The sequence below is a fragment of the Cryptotermes secundus genome, unplaced genomic scaffold (assembly GCF_002891405.2).
Source record: "Cryptotermes secundus unplaced genomic scaffold, Csec_1.0 scaffold344, whole genome shotgun sequence".
In the NCBI taxonomy this organism is placed as follows: domain Eukaryota; kingdom Metazoa; phylum Arthropoda; class Insecta; order Blattodea; family Kalotermitidae; genus Cryptotermes; species Cryptotermes secundus.
Genome location: NW_019742446.1, coordinates 999,743 through 1,019,256, shown reverse-complemented (window position 1 = coordinate 1,019,256; position 19,514 = coordinate 999,743). Strand labels below are relative to the sequence as shown.

At 38.1% G+C, this 19,514-nt stretch overlaps 2 protein-coding genes across 4 annotated transcripts in view; both read left to right on the top strand.

Annotated features, from left to right (window-relative positions):
* The window catches only part of LOC111873165 (transforming growth factor-beta receptor-associated protein 1), a 35,584-nt gene extending 24,746 nt beyond the window's left edge, over positions 1-10,838 (top strand). Inside the window, exons 9-15 of the mRNA XM_023867649.2 lie at positions 1,064-1,329; positions 3,292-3,499; positions 4,209-4,415; positions 5,094-5,254; positions 5,699-5,861; positions 8,646-8,752; positions 10,437-10,838. Of these exons, the coding sequence (XP_023723417.1) occupies positions 1,064-1,329; positions 3,292-3,499; positions 4,209-4,415; positions 5,094-5,254; positions 5,699-5,861; positions 8,646-8,752; positions 10,437-10,593 (1,269 nt within the window). The 3' untranslated portion in view covers positions 10,594-10,838. The remainder of the gene's footprint in view (positions 1-1,063; positions 1,330-3,291; positions 3,500-4,208; positions 4,416-5,093; positions 5,255-5,698; positions 5,862-8,645; positions 8,753-10,436) is intronic.
* Positions 10,839-14,612: 3,774 nt separating this feature from the next.
* On the top strand, positions 14,613-19,420 carry LOC111873167 (ADP-ribosylation factor-like protein 6). Of its 3 annotated transcripts, none has more exons than XM_023867652.2 (3): positions 14,613-15,788; positions 17,761-17,959; positions 18,637-19,420. In XM_023867652.2, exons 2-3 carry the CDS (start codon positions 17,782-17,784, stop codon positions 19,026-19,028), a joined length of 570 nt encoding a protein of 189 aa, XP_023723420.1. In that variant the 5' UTR covers positions 14,613-15,788; positions 17,761-17,781; the 3' UTR covers positions 19,029-19,420. The 3 variants fall into 3 exon arrangements, with proteins under 3 accessions (XP_023723420.1, XP_023723419.1, XP_023723421.1); XM_023867651.2 differs by lacking the exon at positions 14,613-15,788 and adding an exon at positions 15,968-16,229; XM_023867653.1 differs by lacking the exon at positions 14,613-15,788 and adding an exon at positions 16,005-16,037.
* The last annotated feature ends 94 nt before the right edge of the window (positions 19,421-19,514 follow it).

Below are 19,514 nucleotides of genomic sequence, written 5' to 3'. Positions count from 1 at the left end.
GGGTGCACATGAGGCCTGCGTGGGTTGGGAGTTGGTGGGCCCGGTCGCACTAAGTCTGTGTCTGACTCTGGTTCTGCCACCACCATCTAGTCTGTAGCCCAGGCCTTTGGCACATTCATCAGAAATGCTTTGTATTTCCATTCCGAATCAGGGTTTAGATTTTTGTGATTATTTTAGATTATTTGCTGTCCCCGCAATGTTATTACCCCCATTATCGTCAGAGCTACTTTCACTTTTACTGTCTGTGGCCACAATTCTTTGTTCTCCCCTGTCACTGCCGCTCACTGAATCCCCATGACTAAGCGTCTCACAAGGCAGGCCATCTAGCTCGTCGGAGAATAATTTGTCCTTGTCCATACCCCACCACTAACTACTGGCTGATACGTACAGCTCAAAGAGCAGCAAAGCATTTTCGTGTATAGTGGCATAAGAAAACAGCAAGGTCAAGTTACCGACAAGTAAGCAAACATTCCAGAGTTTTGTTATGCCATTGTGTGCAACTTGGGTGGCTCCAGAGCAAGGTATAGTGTGTTACAAACTAACATGTTCTAAAATCATGATATCATGCAACCGGTCCTCAGTGTGTTAAAATATTGCACTGAGTAGTTTGTTTTCCCTATTTCCTAGTAATGGCACTACAATAGAACATACCCTTCCCTGAGTGGGATAGAAATCGTCTATATAGGTTTCCCCCATATCCCAGAGAAGGCATTAGTTTCAGCTTTTCCTGAATAAGACAGGAATTACAGAGTGTACTGAGCAAAGGAAGGGATTTGGACTTGGACCCACACATATAAAGAACAGATTTAAGAATTTTTCTGTTTTCCTTCCAAAAATTAACAAATATTACATTTACACCTCACCACTGTCATTAATTTCCAGTGTACACTGTGTGGAGAATGGACTATGAACTTGATACATATGTATATTAATATAGATTATTGAGAAAGTTACTGCAAAAGCTCCTGTGCATACATTTTCTCCAGCTTTGCTCAGCACAGTATTAAACACATTACCTGCTGGTCCAGAAATATTTTGGGCTAATTTTTCCTACCTGTTTCAGGAAGTAGATACAGCATTGCTGAAAGTATATGCTGAGATAAATGCTCCAGAACTGGAAGCTTTTATTGCAGCCAGTGAAATTACATGTGATGTAAGGGATTGTTGTGACTGGCTGGAGAAGAGCAAATGCTATCATGCTCTGGCATTACTACACCGACATGCATGTGACCATGACAAAGCTCTCAAGGTGTGGGCCAAGATCATCTCTGGGGAGTACAAAGATGATAGGTTTCATGGCCTAGAGTTCTTTGTCGAATGTTTAGCAAAGTATGTATGATATCACAAATTAATATATAAAGTTTCTTACTTCTTTACATATGTAGGTCAGTCAAAAAGTTCCTGGAATTCCCCTGCAACGAGCAATAAGATAGCGTGCACACTGTTGTGGTGGGAAGCTCAGCATGTCTTCTCGCAGGCGCAACAGGTCTAGACAGGTTTCAGTGTGCAGTGTCGTTACTGTTCCATTTGAATTAAGACGTGTGTTGGTCATTCGGCGCAATGTCGCAGTTCAAACAGCATGTGAACATCAAGTTCATGTGCAAATTGGGAAAATCTGCTTCAGAGACGCTATTGGCCCTGCAGCAAATTTACGGTGATACTGCACTAAAGAAATCCGCAGTTTACTACTGGTTTTTCCGGTTTAATGATGGGCAGGAGACATTAGATGATGACCAGCACAGTGGGAGACCTTCGACATCCAGAACCGAAAAAATTATAGGAAAAGTGCGACAACTGATTCGATGTGATCGAAGAATGACCATCGCGGAGTTGGAGTAAGAAGTTGGTACTGTTACTGGTCATTTCTATGTGCAAGTTTTGCAGAGGTTGCGCAATGTGGTTTGGAGGAAGCGGCGCAACAAGTGGCAGGGACAGCGGTTTCTGCATCACGATAACACACCGAGCCACACATCACTTGTTGTGCAGCAATTCCTTGCTGAGAAAAACATTCCTGTCATCACTCAACCACCATACTCTCCAGATCTTGCTCCGAGTGACTTTTGGCTGTTCCCTACTCTGAAAATTGGCTGCAAGGGGACATGTTTCGCAACCATGGAGGACATCAAATCGAATATGACAGCTGAGCTCTGGAAGATTCCAAAAGAAGCCTTCCACCGCTGCTTCCAACAATGGTAGGATCAATGGAGCAAGTGTGTGCGTGTGCAAGGGTCCTATTTTGAAGGTGATTAGGTAAGCGTTGCCGTATGTCGTACCATTAGAGTGCTATACCACCATTCCGGGAACTTTTTGACTGACCCTCGTATGTTAGGGAGATCACTGAACAACTGTATTATTTTAGTACCTTTGAGATATTTATACGTTTATGCCCATATCAAATTAAAAACAATTTTACGATTTTGTTTCTGCAAGATACTGTGACAATTTAAATATACCTGTGTATGAAAGATCCCCCATTGAATTCTCTTTCTTTCCTGTTGCTCCCACTTTTGAGCATAGGGCATCTCTTTCACTACAGTTTCTTAACCTAAGGCAGTCTATAGGACTTCTTGGATTAGGGATCAGCCTGTCACAAGGCCGCTACCTACGCAGGACAACAAAAAACAGAATAAATGCAGACATGCATGCTTTGAGTTGGATTCAAACCAATGATCCTCGTGTTCAAGCACGTGAAGACAGTTCATGCCTTAGATCGTGCAGTCACAGTTGTCGGCCCTATGGAATTACTGGCAATGAATTAAGTACTGCAAAGCTGTGATAATACTTTCAAATAGACCATGGACACTGCATTCTCTTTTCTAGTGCACTATACATGATCTCACCTCGGTCACTGCCGAGTAAGTTTTGTTAAGTGACCCAGTATGTTTAAATAATATGTGACTTAAATGTCTGTTGTGCTTCTGAGACACTTTGTTTGAATGTGTGAATTCTACCTATAAGTCCATATCTGGTGCATACTTCAAGATTGGTGTCAGCTAATCTATATTAACTATGCTTTTACATTTTTAAATACAGCTTTGTTCCAACCTCAGCCACCTTGTATAACTTCCTCTTAAATTGATTCTACCTTCTAATCTCAAGATGTAAATATCTAGAACAGGATCATATTCATTTGTCTAATGATATCTAACACAATTGAACTGAATCTTATTTCCATACATGATAGATCTGTTCAGGTCTATGGTCACAGTATTCTTAAATACAGACTGATAGGACTCTATATGCTAATGGCTAGAAGTACAGAGCTAGCTTTTTACAGAAGTTCTGTTTCAGTTTGAAGGAGCCTGAGTTCTTGTGGCGATATGCGGATTTTGTCTTAAGCCGTGATCAAGAAGTTGGTGTGGGCATTTTTACACTGCGATCAGCACAAGAAGTGAATTCAGATGCTTTGAAACCTGATACAGTTTTAAATTATCTGCATCAGTACCCAAAGGCAGTTGTAAAATACCTTGAACATCTAGTCATTAAACAAGAAATACAGGTACATTTGGTAATAATGTCAATAAAATAAATCTTATGCGTAAATTGGCAATTTACTGAGGAGATTTAATTTAATTGATGATATTAAGGACAGCTTCTACAAGGTACTAGAATGCATATTCTATAAATTCCCTAAAATCCATATGAAAATTTTATAAGTAGATTTTAGTGCCAGAGTAGGTAGGGAAGACATTTTCAAACCAATAATTGGGAATGATAGTTTGTATGAAATTACTGATGATAATGGAGTTAGAGTAGTAAACTTTGCCACATCCAGTATTTGGACCGAAAAGAGATGAAGTGACGGAGTTGAAGAAAACTGCATACTGAGGAACTTCATAACTTGTACATCTTACCAAGTATAATTAGAATGATTAAGTCAAGGAAGATGAGATGGGCAGGGCATGTCTCACGAGTAGGGAGGAAGTGGCATTGATGGGAAGGCCAGAAGGAAAAAGAACACTTAAGAAGGCCAAGACATAGGTGGGTGGATAATCTTAAAATTGATCTCAGAGGGATATGATAGGATGGGATGGGACAGATTGGATTGATCTGACTAAGGATAGGGACCGGTGGAAGGTTCTTGTGAACATGGTAATGAACCTTCGGGTTTCATAAAATGGTGGAAAATTCTTTAGTAGCTGCACAACTGGTGGCTTCTCAAGAAGGGCTCAGCTACATGAAATTAGTTAATGTAATTTGTGTTCCAGGCAGAGAAATTTCATACACACCTGGCCATACTGTATCTGGAAGACATTTTAAAGAAGCGAAAAGAAGGCAATCAGGAGGCAGTAATGGAATTGAGAACAAAACTCCGTTACTTGCTGCAGGTGTCTAGTCTATACCGTGTTCAGTTACTTCTTGGCAAGATGAATGAAGCTGATCTACACCAAGAAGCAGCAATTCTATATGGAAAGGTAAATTTAATATAATGATACCATGAAGGCATGGAGAAGTGGAGGTATAGCTCTAATATTCTTGACCTTGACAGTAGATGGAGGTGACTGGCCCTCTTATCCCCAGCTGCTTTACCCCTGGGAAAGGGAAGAAGCTTCCAGTACCCTTTTGATAGGCAGCTTGGTGGGCCCCAGAGCCTATTTGGACACTGTTGAATAGAGACAAGTCTCTTACCCCTGCCAGAAATTGAACCCTGGTCACCCAGCGTGTACCCCATCGCTGTATGAGCTGAGCTATCCTGGCTTCTAATACAATAGTATTCCAAGTTAATATTCCTCGGTTTCAGTTTCCCACAGTTCACTATTACAGCCTTTAGTGCTGTTGATAAAACATTTCATTAGTAGTGGGTGGTAACAGGTCAATGCTATGTATGATTGGTTAGATACAGAGACTTTCTGAACAGAGTGGCAAAGAGAAAAATTCCAGCATATCTGCCTGGACTTGAACTCAAGCTGTTCAGCCATAGCTAGTATTTTAGGTGGCAAAATTTTCATAGCTCCTTTAAAACATAGAAGGATGATAATTATTTTGTTTATGGGTTTTTGATTTGGCCTGCAAGTAAGTAGCGTACTCAAGAGAGCACAACAGCCTTCTGTTGCATGTAAGTTCTGTGCCTGCATTTGATGCCATGTTTACAGATAGAAGAACATGAGAAAGCCTTGGACATATTGGTGCACAACTTAAAGGACTTCAAGGCAGCTGAGATGTATTGCATAAATACTACTGAAGGGAAAGGACTGAAATACAAGCACAACCTCTTCCACACACTGCTTGCTGTATACTTGGACCCAAAATTGGAGTAAGTTCATATTTTCAAGGGTGTAAGTCACCTTAAGGACATCACCACCCCATATCCAAGTCACTGAGTTAATGAAAACAAGTGTAATACTTGTTTTCATTCACCAAACAACTAAGTAAAGATGTAGAACTATTGAGTGAAAGAAATTGATTTTTTTTTGTCACAATTGAAAATTTAAAATTAATTTGCCTTTATAGAAGCTAGAGTGATAGGTTATTCTGAGGGCACCAAGAGTTAACTTCAGAATATAGGCACTGGAAGGGGATGGGGCAAGCCAAGCATCTGATGCCACCTTTCTTGGAACTAAAAGAAATTAAAATTGAAAGAGGAAGAGAAAATATAAAGTACTGAAAAAANGAACGCAGCCTGCCACCAGTGTAAAAAATCATGGCAGCGCCCATGCTTCAGAAGTTGTCTAGGGTCTTGATATTTCTATATTTTCAGAGCCAGTAAGAGAGAGGAATACCTGTCGCCAGCCCTTGAATTACTGAATGCTCGTGCAGGAGATTTTGATGCAGCCAAAGTACTAGAAATGATACCGCCAAACTGGTCAGTTTCTGTGGTGGAAGTGTTTCTCCGTGGAGCTCTTCGCACATCTCTTCATAAGGTTGGCACACTTGTTGGTCAGCCGTATAAATAATGTGAGATGTTTTGTTGAATATGAGTTTTAATGGACTCAGGAAATTCCAGTGTTCGGATTTTTCCAGTACTCAGGTAATGAGAGTGATACACAGTCCTATAATCACAGCATGGCTGCATTAAACTGCTAAAATTGAGGTATTTTTAGCAGCTGTCAGTTTCTCCAAATATAAGTTCCTCTCCCATACAATTAAGACAACAGAATGAATATGTCATATAACCACAAAAATTTCACCATCAATTTAAAAATTATATGTGTATGGAAAAATCTTGTATAAAGTGAGGGAATTTTCCCAGCAATTCCTAATAATGAGCAATGCATAGCCAGCCAAGAGTTCGTTTCTGTAAAAGCTTGTACAAGCTGCAATTAAAGATTTGCTTCCCAAGCTACATAACAGGTGGTCCATGAAGGTACTATTAAACTGCTGGAAGAGGAAAGTGTGGATCCCAGAATCTGAGAACTGTATGTCTGAATACAGAATTTACATGACCCTGAAATCAAACATGCATTCACAGAACCATTCTATTTTGAAATTGGAAAGCACCAACAGATAGTCGCACATACAAGAAGTTACGTAAACAGGAGAAAATGGTAACTTCATGCTTCAAATACTATGAAGGACATCAAAGATATTGATGTATTTCCTTACGGTAACCACTTCTGACGACTTAGAAATTGTTTGCATTGTGTAACAACTCTATTACATTCACTATAATTGCTTATATACAACATTAAATCCATTTTAATTATCTCAGAAACCATAATACCTTAAAGGTAAAGTGTACTGGTTATAAAATGTGGGATTCATTTTTATTTACAACTTCTGTTCATAATATTATTAAATATATTTAATGAGTTATGTGTGAGATGCATTTTGGTCTTCATTTGCAGTTTCTGTTTTTGTCCAGTTTTAACCAATTGAAATCTGCTAACAGGTTTCAGTATAACTGCCCAATATGAGATTTCTTGAAAATCTATTGTTTTATTAGTTGTTGTGTACAGGCAGATGGACAAAAATGGCAAACATGCAAATTCTTATTGGAAATGTACCAAGAGATAATAAATATTTCTGTGGGTGCATTATTTGTTGTACGTCTTAGTGCTGTGTAATTATAGGTTTGGCTTGGAAAGTATGTATTTTTAGTATTTTTGGATATCACCAGTACTTGTAATGGATTTTTATATATATATATATATAAATTTCTGTTATATCAAGATTGTGCTGTGTATGATACACCCTTATTTTACATTTGAAAATGTTTATACAATAATTTGCAGCACATTTCGTCCATGTTTCAGATTGTTGTTTTGATTAAGTCCCATGCATTTAGTAAATGCTGTAATCTCTGACTGACATACATATGATGTAGTTTATCATCAGAAAGCATCCTATTCCTTTCTCACTACAATTCCTGTTGCCACTATGTACCTACTCAGACCGACTCCAGAAGGAGCATATTAGCATGGATTAGAGAAAAGTGTTTCAGTGTGGTACATTAATAGCCATATCATTTGTAATTGATGGTTGTTTAACAATACTGTCAGTATCAAGAATATATAGTATTGATTGTAGGATGAGTAATGAATGATGGTGATGATATACAAGATGCGAGGTTTCCACAGCAGTGAAAATTTAGATTGCAGTCTTTTGAGTTATGTGGTCTGACAATAAATTTTGTGAACTCATCGTGGTAAAAGTGCTACATACCTCACTGCTGAATATCACTTTGGTTGGCTTCAAAGTACTCACCTTGGGAAGCTATGAACCGATGCCAGCGCCTAGTCCACCCTTCAGAACAATTTTGGAACTGGTTTTGTGGAATGGCGTACAGAGCTGCCGTCATATTACTCCTGATGTCATCAGTCATTAAAATGCCTTCATTTCAGTATTTCCTTTATCTTCAGGAACAGAGGATAGATCCAATAAATAGGGAGGGTGTTCCAGCACAGTTGTTTACTAGCTAAAAACTCCCTCTCAGACAGGGTCCTTTGGTGAGCTCCTTTTGGACCATTTTGGCACATACCTAGCTCATGTGAAGATCTTCAGTTAAGATTTTCCTGACTGTTTCTCTGTCAATGGTCACATGCTCTGCTATGCTCCTGACAGTCAGCCGACGATTTTCACCCCAGTTTGATGAACTTTTGCTGTGTTTTCTTCAGTTCTGGTCCTTGCCGGCTGTCCTGATCTCTCTTCATCAGTGACACTTTTTCTTCCCTCAGAAAAACATGTCACCCACTGTAAACTGCTGTTTTCTTCATAGCATATCCCCCTAAACTTGCACAAACATCTGTCTGATTTTGCTTCCACTCTTGCCAAGTTTAACAAGAAATTCCATGTTCATTCTAATTCAAGCTCTGACATTCTCCTGTCAGCACACCAAAACACCCTCAGACAATAATAAATGCCACTCAAAGAGAGACTGCCATAGATAACACAACTGTGAACTGCTGATATGCCAACATCATCAAAGTATACTGAGGTTTCTGTCCACTGCTGCCATGGCAAGCACGCGGTGGCAAATTCATGAACTTTATCATCAGACCATGCATTACACCATGTCAAGGACCCAAAATATGAAGGCAGCAGATTTCTTTGAAACACTGGCAATTACTTATGTGACTGCCTGGTGTCATAACACAAGAAACAAATACTGAAATAATGATGATATAATAATAATAATAATAATAATAATATAAGCTAATTCATATTTTCAGCCTGATCTGTGATTTCACTGTGATCTGTGATTTCAGTACCGAATGACCAAGGTAGAAAGTGCACTTGCACGAGGAGAAAATTTACAAAACAGATTCGCATTGTATCATCTGCAGCGACTGTCCATCTCCCTCCATGAAAGCAAGTAAGTTGTACCATCATTAAGATAAACAGAATATTTGTATTTCTCTCTCTCTTCTTAAAGAAAGTATATAATCAGGGCTTACTTTCTCCTAGATAACAGATATGACCATTTTTCTATCAGTGATGTTAACAGCAGGTCATACCACCCAAGGTGTTTTCAGTAAAATTCCTGATTCTAACAAACATCACTTCATTCTTTATTTTGCCAAATAGTTATGCAATTTGAGGTTCAATGACTGTCCTCTTGATGTTGGTACAGTTTGTGGGTAGTTACACTGTGTTAATGTGAGCAGTGTTGCCAATGTCTTCAACCCTGATGATTGAGGCAGCATATACCCCCAAAATGTTGTCAGAAGTGCTCACATTCACATTATATAGCCACCCTAAAATTGAACTAACTTCAGCAGTTAACCGTCATGGAAACCTGAAATCAATAATAATTTTCCTGTTTGTCCATTATTGGTGGTGCTGAAAGCTAGGAAGAGGAGTTTCCTGAATGTGACATGGAAGCTTCTCAATTTCTGCAATTTTATTCAGAGTTGTGCCCTCCTTTGCAATAATTCCAGTGATCAGTAATGGTTTTTGTTATACCTAGTGATATGGTTCTGTGACCCTTTGCTGATTCTACGAGGGTAAGTCAAAAAGTCCCCGGAATGGTGATACAGCACTCTAATGGTAGGACATATGGCAACGCTTACCTAATCACCTTCAAAGTAAGACCCTTGCACGCGCACACACTTGCTTCATCGATCCTGCCTTTGTTGGAAGCAGTGATGGAAGGCTTCTTTTGGCATCTTCCGGAGCTCAGCCGTCGCATTTGATTTGATGTCCTCCATGGTTGGGAAATGTGTCCCCTTGAAGCCCATTTTCAGAGTAGGGAACAGCCAAAAGTCACTCGGAGCGAGATCCAGAGAGTACGGTGGTTGAGTGATGACAGGAATGTTTTTCTCGGTGATGAATTGCTGCACAATAAGCGATGTGTGGCTCGGTGTGTTATCGTGATGCAGAAACCGCTGTCCCTGCCACTTGTTTCGCCGCTTCCTCCTAACCGCATCGTGCAACCTCTGCAAAACTTGCACGTAGAAATGGCCAGTAACAGTACCAACTTCTTGCTCCCACTCTGCAATGGTCATTCTTCGATCACATCGAATCAGTTCTTGCACTTTCCAATCATTTCTTCAGTTCTGGATGTTGAAGGTCTCCCGCTGCGCTGGTCATCCCCTAACATCTCCTGCCCATTCTTAAACGGCGGATTTCTTTAGTGCAGTATCACCGTAAACTTGCTGCGGGGCCAATAGCATCTCTGAAGCAGATTTTCCCAATTTGCACATGAGCTTGATGTTCGCATGCTGTTCAAACTGCGACATTGTGCCAAATGACCAACACTCACATCTAATTCAAATGAAACAGTAATGACCCTGCACACTGAAACCTGTCCAGACCTGTTGCGTCTGCAAGCAGACATGCTGAGCTTCCCACCACAGCAGTGTTTATTGCCCATTCTCCATATGCAGGGGAATTCCAGGAACTTTTTGACTGACCTACGTACGAGTATATTGAATGAGAGGATTCAGTTATGTGACAAGTGCACACACATCAGGATACTTGAGTATGGAATGATAGCATAAGTACTTTGTTGATGGTCAGAATTATTATGTTACTAATAATGACATACCTTCTTATAGCTACTGCTGCATATGCAAGAAGCCATTCTTGGATGGGAGTTTTGCCCGCTATCCCAACAATGTTCTTACGCACGTTTCTTGTGCAAGACATAGTAGCATATGTCCGTTAACTGGAAAGAACTTCAAAAGCCTGGCATCGTTGTATCCAGGGAGGTAACACTCCTTGCAAGGTTAACAGCAAGTTATTTTGAATTAAGAAGGAACAGAATGGAAATCACAGTAATGTAGACCCATAATGAGCCTCTCCAAATTGCAGTGCTACTTACAGTAAAATTATATTATAGCTTAGTATTTATGTTACCAAAGTATACTTAAGGATTTTAAGCTAAGTTTGTTATAGTGACTGGAAAATAAATTGTAACATTGTGTTGGATAATAAATGAGGACAGTATCCAAGTGTCATTCATTAGTTCCATTAACATTCACAGCTCAGGATTTTAATGTTTGTGTTAAGAACAAAAGCTGAAGGTGAAATCAACAGTACAGTTATAATAGTCAAAGATGAACGCACCTGACTGTAGTTTTGCAGTTTATGTCTTCTGTTATCATCATTAGCATCATACACTGCGGTAGGATGGATGCTACTCAAGGCCAGAATAATCTGAGTGAGGTAGCCTAGTTACTCCAAGATCCAGAGCCCCGTAGCCGAATGCAGTTATAAGAAAGGATGCAAATATTTTCATCTCTCCAATCATTAAAATATGACATTTCATTATTTTCTGTTCATTATTTCCTCTACAATGTAATCATAATTTTTCACAGCCCGTATACTGTTACAAATTTTCAGGCAGCACATCACTTTAGATGGATTGTAGTAGCTTCACAAGAGTCAACATTGAAGAAGGTGCTCTGGAGAATTTGGTCTTGTATTTTATACATACACAAACTGTGCTTAATGAACAGTAGCCATGTAAATTTTAACAAATGGATTGGTGAAAAACTCCTTGCAATATATTTGGGATTACAGATTATGAATAATTGTGAAATTCTGTAGAGGAGTGAATTTCATGTTGTGTAACAAGATGCTCCAGTTGGGGCTCGTAAATCATACTTTCCATTGCACTAATCTCTTATCATACAAACCTTTTGCTGTTTACATCATGTAAATTTGTGTTCAACAACGTAATTCATTTTAGCTCTTGGACTAGCATGTTCGACTTGTGTATAGTAAGTCATAAGATCAAATTCTGGTCAAGCCAAATTATTGTTGCTTGCAGTTTGAAATGTTGCAGAGTCTTATTGTTATTTTGTTTTGTTTGTTTGCACTGACACTCCAACAGGAGCCTGTTAGTGTCATCACAGATAAATAAAAATGGAAGCAGTATATATTTTCTTTTTATTTGTTTGTGTTGACTGTTGTTGGCTTCTCTAATTGTTGAGCTTGTACAGTAGAAATTCATCACACATAAGCTCAGAGTTTTGGACCATAATCGTGTTTGCAATTGTCAACTTCTATGCAATATGTCATTCATAATGTGTAAGTAGAATCCATATCCATACCAAATTTCATGTGACTGTCTCCAGTAGTTCATTAGTTATTGCCCTCAAACTGAAGTTAAGTACAGAGTTCATGCAACCACCATTCTCTTGCTTACATTTTACAGAAAATTTCCTTAACAAAAGTAGCTAATTTCTCAAAGGTCAAATCCAGGCATAATTTCTGGAGCCTAGATTATATTGAGCTAGGTTTGCTGCCACCTTAAATGTTAGGGCATTAGCCAGGCTGTTATTCTGATTATAGGACATTACAGTGCGACACTGGGGTGGCCTCTAATGGCATAACTATACCAACATTTGTGAAAATCGGCCAACTTTTTCAAAAGTCGAAATGGGCTATGCCAACAATATGATCTCATAAGCTTGCTTATTTTCTGAAGTATTGTACTGTAGCATCATGTTGAGCTAGCTTCCAATAAAATATGTATAGTCTTGCAGTTTTTTAGTAGCAAGGAGAAAGTCAGAGAAATACTAGACCTTGACAGTTCCAGAAAAGATGAAATGGGTGCAGTTTGTGAAATTCTTAAACCTCTAACCTACTATCTCACCATACTGTTGTCTTTAAATTTTATATAGAGACATTCTGGCAGTCCAAAGGATGGTTTTCTTATTAGTGACTTTGCAGGAAACATAACAAAAATCTTTTCTATTTTATGTCCTTTCATTTTTCTGAAGAATCCCAGCATTAATTGATATATTACTGCAGCCTGTATTTTGTATGGTAGGCTTGAAAACACTAACCAGTAGAAATTCCCACATCACACTTCTTACATTTTATTTTTCCTCTTTTTCTTATTCCTCTTGCAGCATAAGTACAGCAGTACACTGTGGAAGATCAAACTGACCAGTGATTTCCTGTTTTATCCAAATTATAAATTCTATTCACAGAAATTTTAACTTTGTTTAAGCATCCTTGAAGTCTATGGGGGGAAAAAGGCAGCTTGTCAATTAAACCTACTAGCACGGGCAAGATTTAGTACAGGAGAATCATTCCAAGATTCATTCTGAGACAAGACACAGCTGGAATCTCGAACTTCATTACAATTTTTGAGGCTGGAACCTCATTTTTTGTCACAAGACTGGGAGCAAATGCTTCTGCAGGAGTAATTGAGAGATTGAGAGGATAAATTTCAGTAGCATGAAATTTTGCTTTAATATTGGCAGGTGTGGTTGCTTTGTACCATGTGCAGGTGAAAATAATGCCAAATCTGTGGTTGAGATCCATGCTGCAGTTATAAAACCGCAAGGCTTGTTCATCCCAGTATTGTTTATATGGTCCAAAGATGGATTTATTTTTGAGTTGCAACTATCTAACTCAGAAGGCAGAGCAGTGCAATGTGATGGCATCCTGCAGACTCCATTATGGCATGACATTGCCCTATGGAACACTAACAAGCAGGGATCCACAACCTTTCAACTTTCATATTTGCTCCTCTTCTGAAACAAGTATTTGTACATAAGGTCATTACTTTCAGACATCATAACAAAGTTGCAAGATTGATCTCGTGTGCACTGAGGGTTAGCCAAACCATGACTGTATAATCATCATGTATCATTACTTTTTGCACAGGTGTTAAATGCACAGACAATTGTGTACAACTGCTTATATAGACACAGGCAATAGAATAAATGATCTTTCCAGTAGTATGAGAGGAATTTGAAGCTTGGACATTGATATTACTCAGCTGAAACCTCAGTCACCTCAACCAGTCGTTACAAACAATCTGTGGAATGTAAATAAGTTCTTCCTTACTATTTTCACAAAACACCATTCAAATCTACTTTTCATTGGATTACTCATCAAGTAAGGTTTATTTATTTATTTCATCTCTATAGATCATTGTTACATGATATAAGACAAGTCAGTTACTGTACACAACCTCTTTATTATATCCGTCACAACACAACTAATATCAAGATCAGACCATTTTCGGCCCTGCTACATGTTTCAGCTATTTATAGCCATCATCAGGCAAACACATAATTTACACACATATATGCAGCACCAACAAAATTGGATATAAATATTATTAAAATATATTAATTTATTTATTTATTTCGTCTCTATAGATCATTGTTACATGATATAGGACAAGTCAGTTACTGTACATTGGCTGATTACAATAAGAGAATAGAGTTACAATACTTAAAATTATTTACAGTAGATTACAATAGTTAAGATTTCATATAGTGTGAGGTGGAATCCATATTAGGTCCCCTCGGCTCATCGGCTTCCATATGACCTATTGTAATCAACAACTGATATTGGTATTGAAGATAAAGAGCATATAGAGTATATTACTTACATTAGTCAGTGCCTAATCTCACAAAGTATTGTCCGTACTGTAGGGAATGTAAACAATGACTGATTTGGTGATGTAAGATTAAGGTCAATGTAAGGGAGGGAAGGAGGAGGTAGAGGTAAGGTGTATATGGAAGTGGTAGTAGGGGGGAGAGGGTATAACTGTATGTTATGTTTTGTATATATCAATTATTACATCATATATAGGGTTAAACATTTCAGTAAAATTATCATTTAGTTGTAAATTTAGTTTGCTGATTTCATAGATGTGAAATCTTTCATGTGTATCCAAGGTTCGGCCTTTCTTGCCTATATATAGAACTTCTAATGTTACTGTACATTGGCTGATTACAATAAGAGAATGAAGTTACAATACTTTTTTTACAATAGATTACAGTAGTTAAGATTTCATATAGTGTGAACTGGAATCCATATTAGGTCCCATTGGCACGTCAGCTTCCATGTATCTCATTTCATTTCATTTCATTTCATTGTACCTGTACTGGTGATAATGCTTATGGAGAATTTGATGCCTGAGTGACATGACAGTTTTATGAAGATTGTAAGACACTGCTTTGCTATAATAAAAAACGTTTTAAATACCATTTGAAAGCAAATGAATTTTTGCACAAATGTGTGCCTTAAAAGATCTGAGTAGTTGAGTACCATGAAACTGTTTTTGAAGAAAAGGAAAGAAAACGATGCTATCCACAGTTGCATGATAATGAATGGCTGTCCAGAGTAAAATATGTTGCTGATTTGTATTTCACTTGGATGAGTTAAATGCAAGGTTTAGAGAAGCTGACATTGTTCAGAATCATAAAAGGTTTTGAAAATACAACATTATTTGAACAGTTCTACATTAAATTAGTTTCCTTGACATGATAATCATCCAAATTGTCTTACAGTTCTTGAGTCCCCAGAGGAACAACATTTGAAAGCTTTCTCGTATATTAGTGCAGTCAAAGAAAGACACTCCTCAAGATTTTCAGGCTTCCATCTTTACTAGCAATAGCAAGGTTCTTGAAGTATTCACATGCTGTGCAACTGGAAAACTTCAAACTTGAAGTGTTCAACAGGATTAAATTAACTCATTTTAAAATGCAATTAATTCAATTTCAGGCTAGTTGAATTTATTGTTAAAAGACTATTGAAGCAAGAGAGACCAAAGAAATTGAATACATATGTTTAGATGTGCTGGAACCTTAAACATAATGCAAAGTTGCACATGAAATGAAAAAAGTTTGGAATGCCAAGCAAGCAATATTTTGCGAGTCCAAGCAACTGCACTGACGTTGGTTTCAGTTTTTTTTTATCTGCATACACTCGTGAATGTTTATACTTTGACTAATTTCGTGAAAAACGATGTCAAAAATACACTTATTGATTCAATAGGTGTTGATCTTGTGTCGTGACAGCATCGCCGTGGGTGCGCGGTCTAGTACAGAGCGGTACAGACCATGAATCGGTGAACTGTCTTCGCCCGCTCCAACACCGGCGAGCTGGAGAACACTGGGGTCCTGGTTTCGAATCTGCAATTGACATGCCATTAGGTAATTAATAATGTATTTGAAATATACATCGGTATCATAAAATAATAAGGTTTATAAAAACCAGAAGTTTTGGGTACGCAAAGCTAAAGCAGGAATTCTATTTAAATTTTGGTACGCTGCCACGCTATGGTTGCGATCGTTCCTGTGTTCGGCGGCTTCGGCGGTTAGGTAATACGCGTGCTAGAACCGACTAGATCCGTGTTTTAGCAGGGGAGAGGGGCTTGGATTCTGTCGATATGCGTGTTAAAGGTTCAATAATTAATTTCTTTCATAAAATTTTGTAGTGGTCCAGGAAGTCCTAGAAGACGCTATTAGGTCTTGATATTAGTAGCGTTGGTAAATAACATAATACTAAACGGTGAAGTTCATAAAGTTCTTTTGCTTATGTGTAATCAGTGGTTTAGTTAGTGGCACATAATAATTTCATCAGTTCAGACTAAGGTATCATATTTTGCTCTGTAGTAAATACATATGTACATGTTTAAAGTAAATGTGCGTGGCGTTTATATAAAATTTACGTTTTGTTGAAAATTATTTTTTGAGGTTATGTTCAGTAATGGATTAAATAAGAATTCGAGTTACTGCCCAGAGTTATTTTGGTAACATTTGCGGTATGATGAATGAAACTGTATTAGTTTCTGTATGTGAGAATACATCTGAACATATGTCTGCAAAATGTTTTCTCCAAGGAACGGATTTTTACGTTCCTAATGTAGCAGTTTTAAAAAAGAAGGCTGAGAATTAAGAACACGTGTGCCCTAGCTATTTCATGACGCGGTGACACGTGAAGGGTTATGTTGCACCATATGTAATATGTAATGATTGTGAGGATTGACCAAGGAAAAAGTGAGGAATGAATGGTTTAGGCCCATGATAAGTTGTTATTCGATTGTCGGCCACAAAAAAATATAAGAAAAACTAGGACTACACCCGCAATAGCCTTGTTTGACATTCGGACATACTATCAACTGAATGCAAAAAAGAAGGCCCATGGTACCACAAATATTGATGGGAAATAATGTAATGTGTATGGTCATAGTATGAACACTTCTGTTGTTCTGCAAGGTGGTGCAGAAATGCTATGAAATGCCATAGGGCATTTGAGTTTATAAAATGTTTGAAGTCTGTTTATGTCTTATATCTGAAACTTTAACATTAAAACAAAAAATAATTCTTGCTGCACACTTGCTGGCAAAATTGGTAATAGTGTATATTGGGGAGAAAAAAAAACTTGTGATTTTGCTTTATTGTTGCATTCAAAATTACTGTCCATAATGTTGCAAAAGGAGGAGATATAGTCGGAACGACTGCTGGGAAAAGCAGAAGGTGAACTTAGCAGTAACATGACAAGTGCTAATGAGGCACACTATTCAGTCCCTGTTTGGTCCTGTCATGACCAGGTCCCTTCCCCCCCCCCCCTCCCACTGTCTCCAGACATGCTGGACTAATACCTTAACCCATTCAGCACAAAGTTATTCTAATTAATATTTAAAGGTTCAGTTCTGCCATTCAGTAATCAAACTGCAGTTGTATATAAAGACAAGTTGGTTAATACCGTTAAGGTAATGAACTGTATTTAATTCTGTGAATAATTTGAAACACACATACATAGTCTTTTGACAGAATGCAGAATTTTCTTTAATGTTTAAACAGATGGTACTTACAGCAGCTGCTGTGCTTTAAAGTGTTAAGAAACATTCATATCCTTGTATGAATTTTCATCCAACACATTGCAACCTCTGACAGTTATTGCATAATAAATTAACACATTAATAAAAGAACGGACAAAAAAGAGTTGCGTGGCACAGTTGTATATACAGGTGATAATACTTTTGTCGTTTTGAGTGACCTAGACAGTAGAAGGATGAATTCTGATTTTGGTGGAACTGTACCCTGCTTGCAGCACTAGTTCTAACCATAATACCATTTCTACATTCATATTTGCACATTCTGCATATTTTGTTTGTTGTAGAAGCACATCTGTTGTTTATCTATGGGATTCTGGGATAAACTGGTAAACCTTCTAGGACTTAAGAAGAAAGAAGTGAATATATTAGTAGTTGGTTTGAACAACAGTGGAAAATCTACAATTATAAATCATTTCAAAAATGAAGAAGAGAAATTACCAGAAATTGTACCAACAGTGGGCTTCAATGTAGAAAAATTTAAGAGTAAGTATACACTGTATTAGAAGGTAGAAAGGATGTTGGTCTAGAAATAAGTACAGATTAAACCAAGTATATGTTCATGTCTCAGTGCCACAAACCATAATATGAGGGAGAGTCAGTAAATAGGTCACAAATGGAAGTAAACCAGTGGAGGGTTCTTGTGAACATGGTAATGAACCTTCAGGTCCCATAAAATCTTGGGAAAATTCTTGAGTAGCTGCACAGATGGGATCTTCTCAAGAAGGACTCTGCTCCGTGAAGCTAGTTAGTTAGTGAATATTGAATTTTAAAAGATATGGAAGGAAGTGGAAATAGCTTAAATTGAGGCACTATCACAGTACTGGTCAGAAGAGTGAAGAAAACTGCAAAAAAAAACCGAGTTAGTATAGCCAGTGTGTAGGCCAAGATGTCAACCCAGGACTTCGGAAATATCCCTGTAGAATATGTTTATAGCAGTTAATCCGAATTGTTCTGTCAAGGTTCAGTAAAATAATTAATGAAGGCAACAGCTTTTGAAGCAAAAGACTGTACAGAAGAGCCCCAAAAATGTAGGCCCTCTGAATTCAGTATTTAGGGGCTTTCTGGTATTTAGTATTCTGTTAAGGAAGACAAGATACTGTGATTAATACACAAAGAGAAGTAACATACTTTGTTGTGTAAAATAATTGTTCTGTTTGCAGATCGGAATGTGGGATTCACTGCATTTGACATGTCTGGGCAAGGCCGGTATAGAGACCTCTGGGAGCATTATTACAAGGACTGCCAAGGTGTTGTATTTGTTATAGACAGTAGTGATCGTCTGCGTCTTGTTGTTGTGCGAGAAGAACTCGATCTTCTGCTTCAGCATCCAGACATTTCTGGACGAAGATTTCCTGTCCTGTTCTTTGCAAACAAAATGGATGTACGGGATGCTTTGTCCAGTGTAAAAATTGCCGCAGGTCTGGGATTAGAACGAATTCTAGATAAACCATGGCACATTTGTGCTAGCAATGCCCTAACTGGAGAGGGTTTACAAGAGGGTGTAGAATGGCTTACACAGCAAGTCAGGGAAGTGGTCAGTAATAGATCTTGAATCATATATATCACATTCCTAAAATATGAAGTCAGAACATTTGGAGATTTGAGCCAGCCATCTCTGTTTTCTATAGGTGTTAGTCATATGTGGTAGCTGTTTCAGTCTACAACCGCACTTCGGCTGTCACTTCTCGCAACCGCTGTTCGCTACTTATCGTGACCGTTGCCTGTCTATCTTTATGTTTATTTATTTGTTTGCCCGCTTCGGTAGAACACTTGACTCATTTATTTCCCGCTTCAGTAGAACACTTTAGACTCTTCTCAGGGTTGTGTCACGGTAATAACTGGGGCGACAAGGAGACTACACATTTAAAGCTAGTCCACTGATAGAAATAAAATACTCTATTTCTGCTTAATCACAAATTGTTTAATTCAGAAGCAAACACTATATCTTTATTGGCAAGTAGGGAGTAATGTGCCCTTTTATTATTATCAAAGATTAATCAAACCAAATAAAGACTGTTAAATTTAGATAAACTTGGAG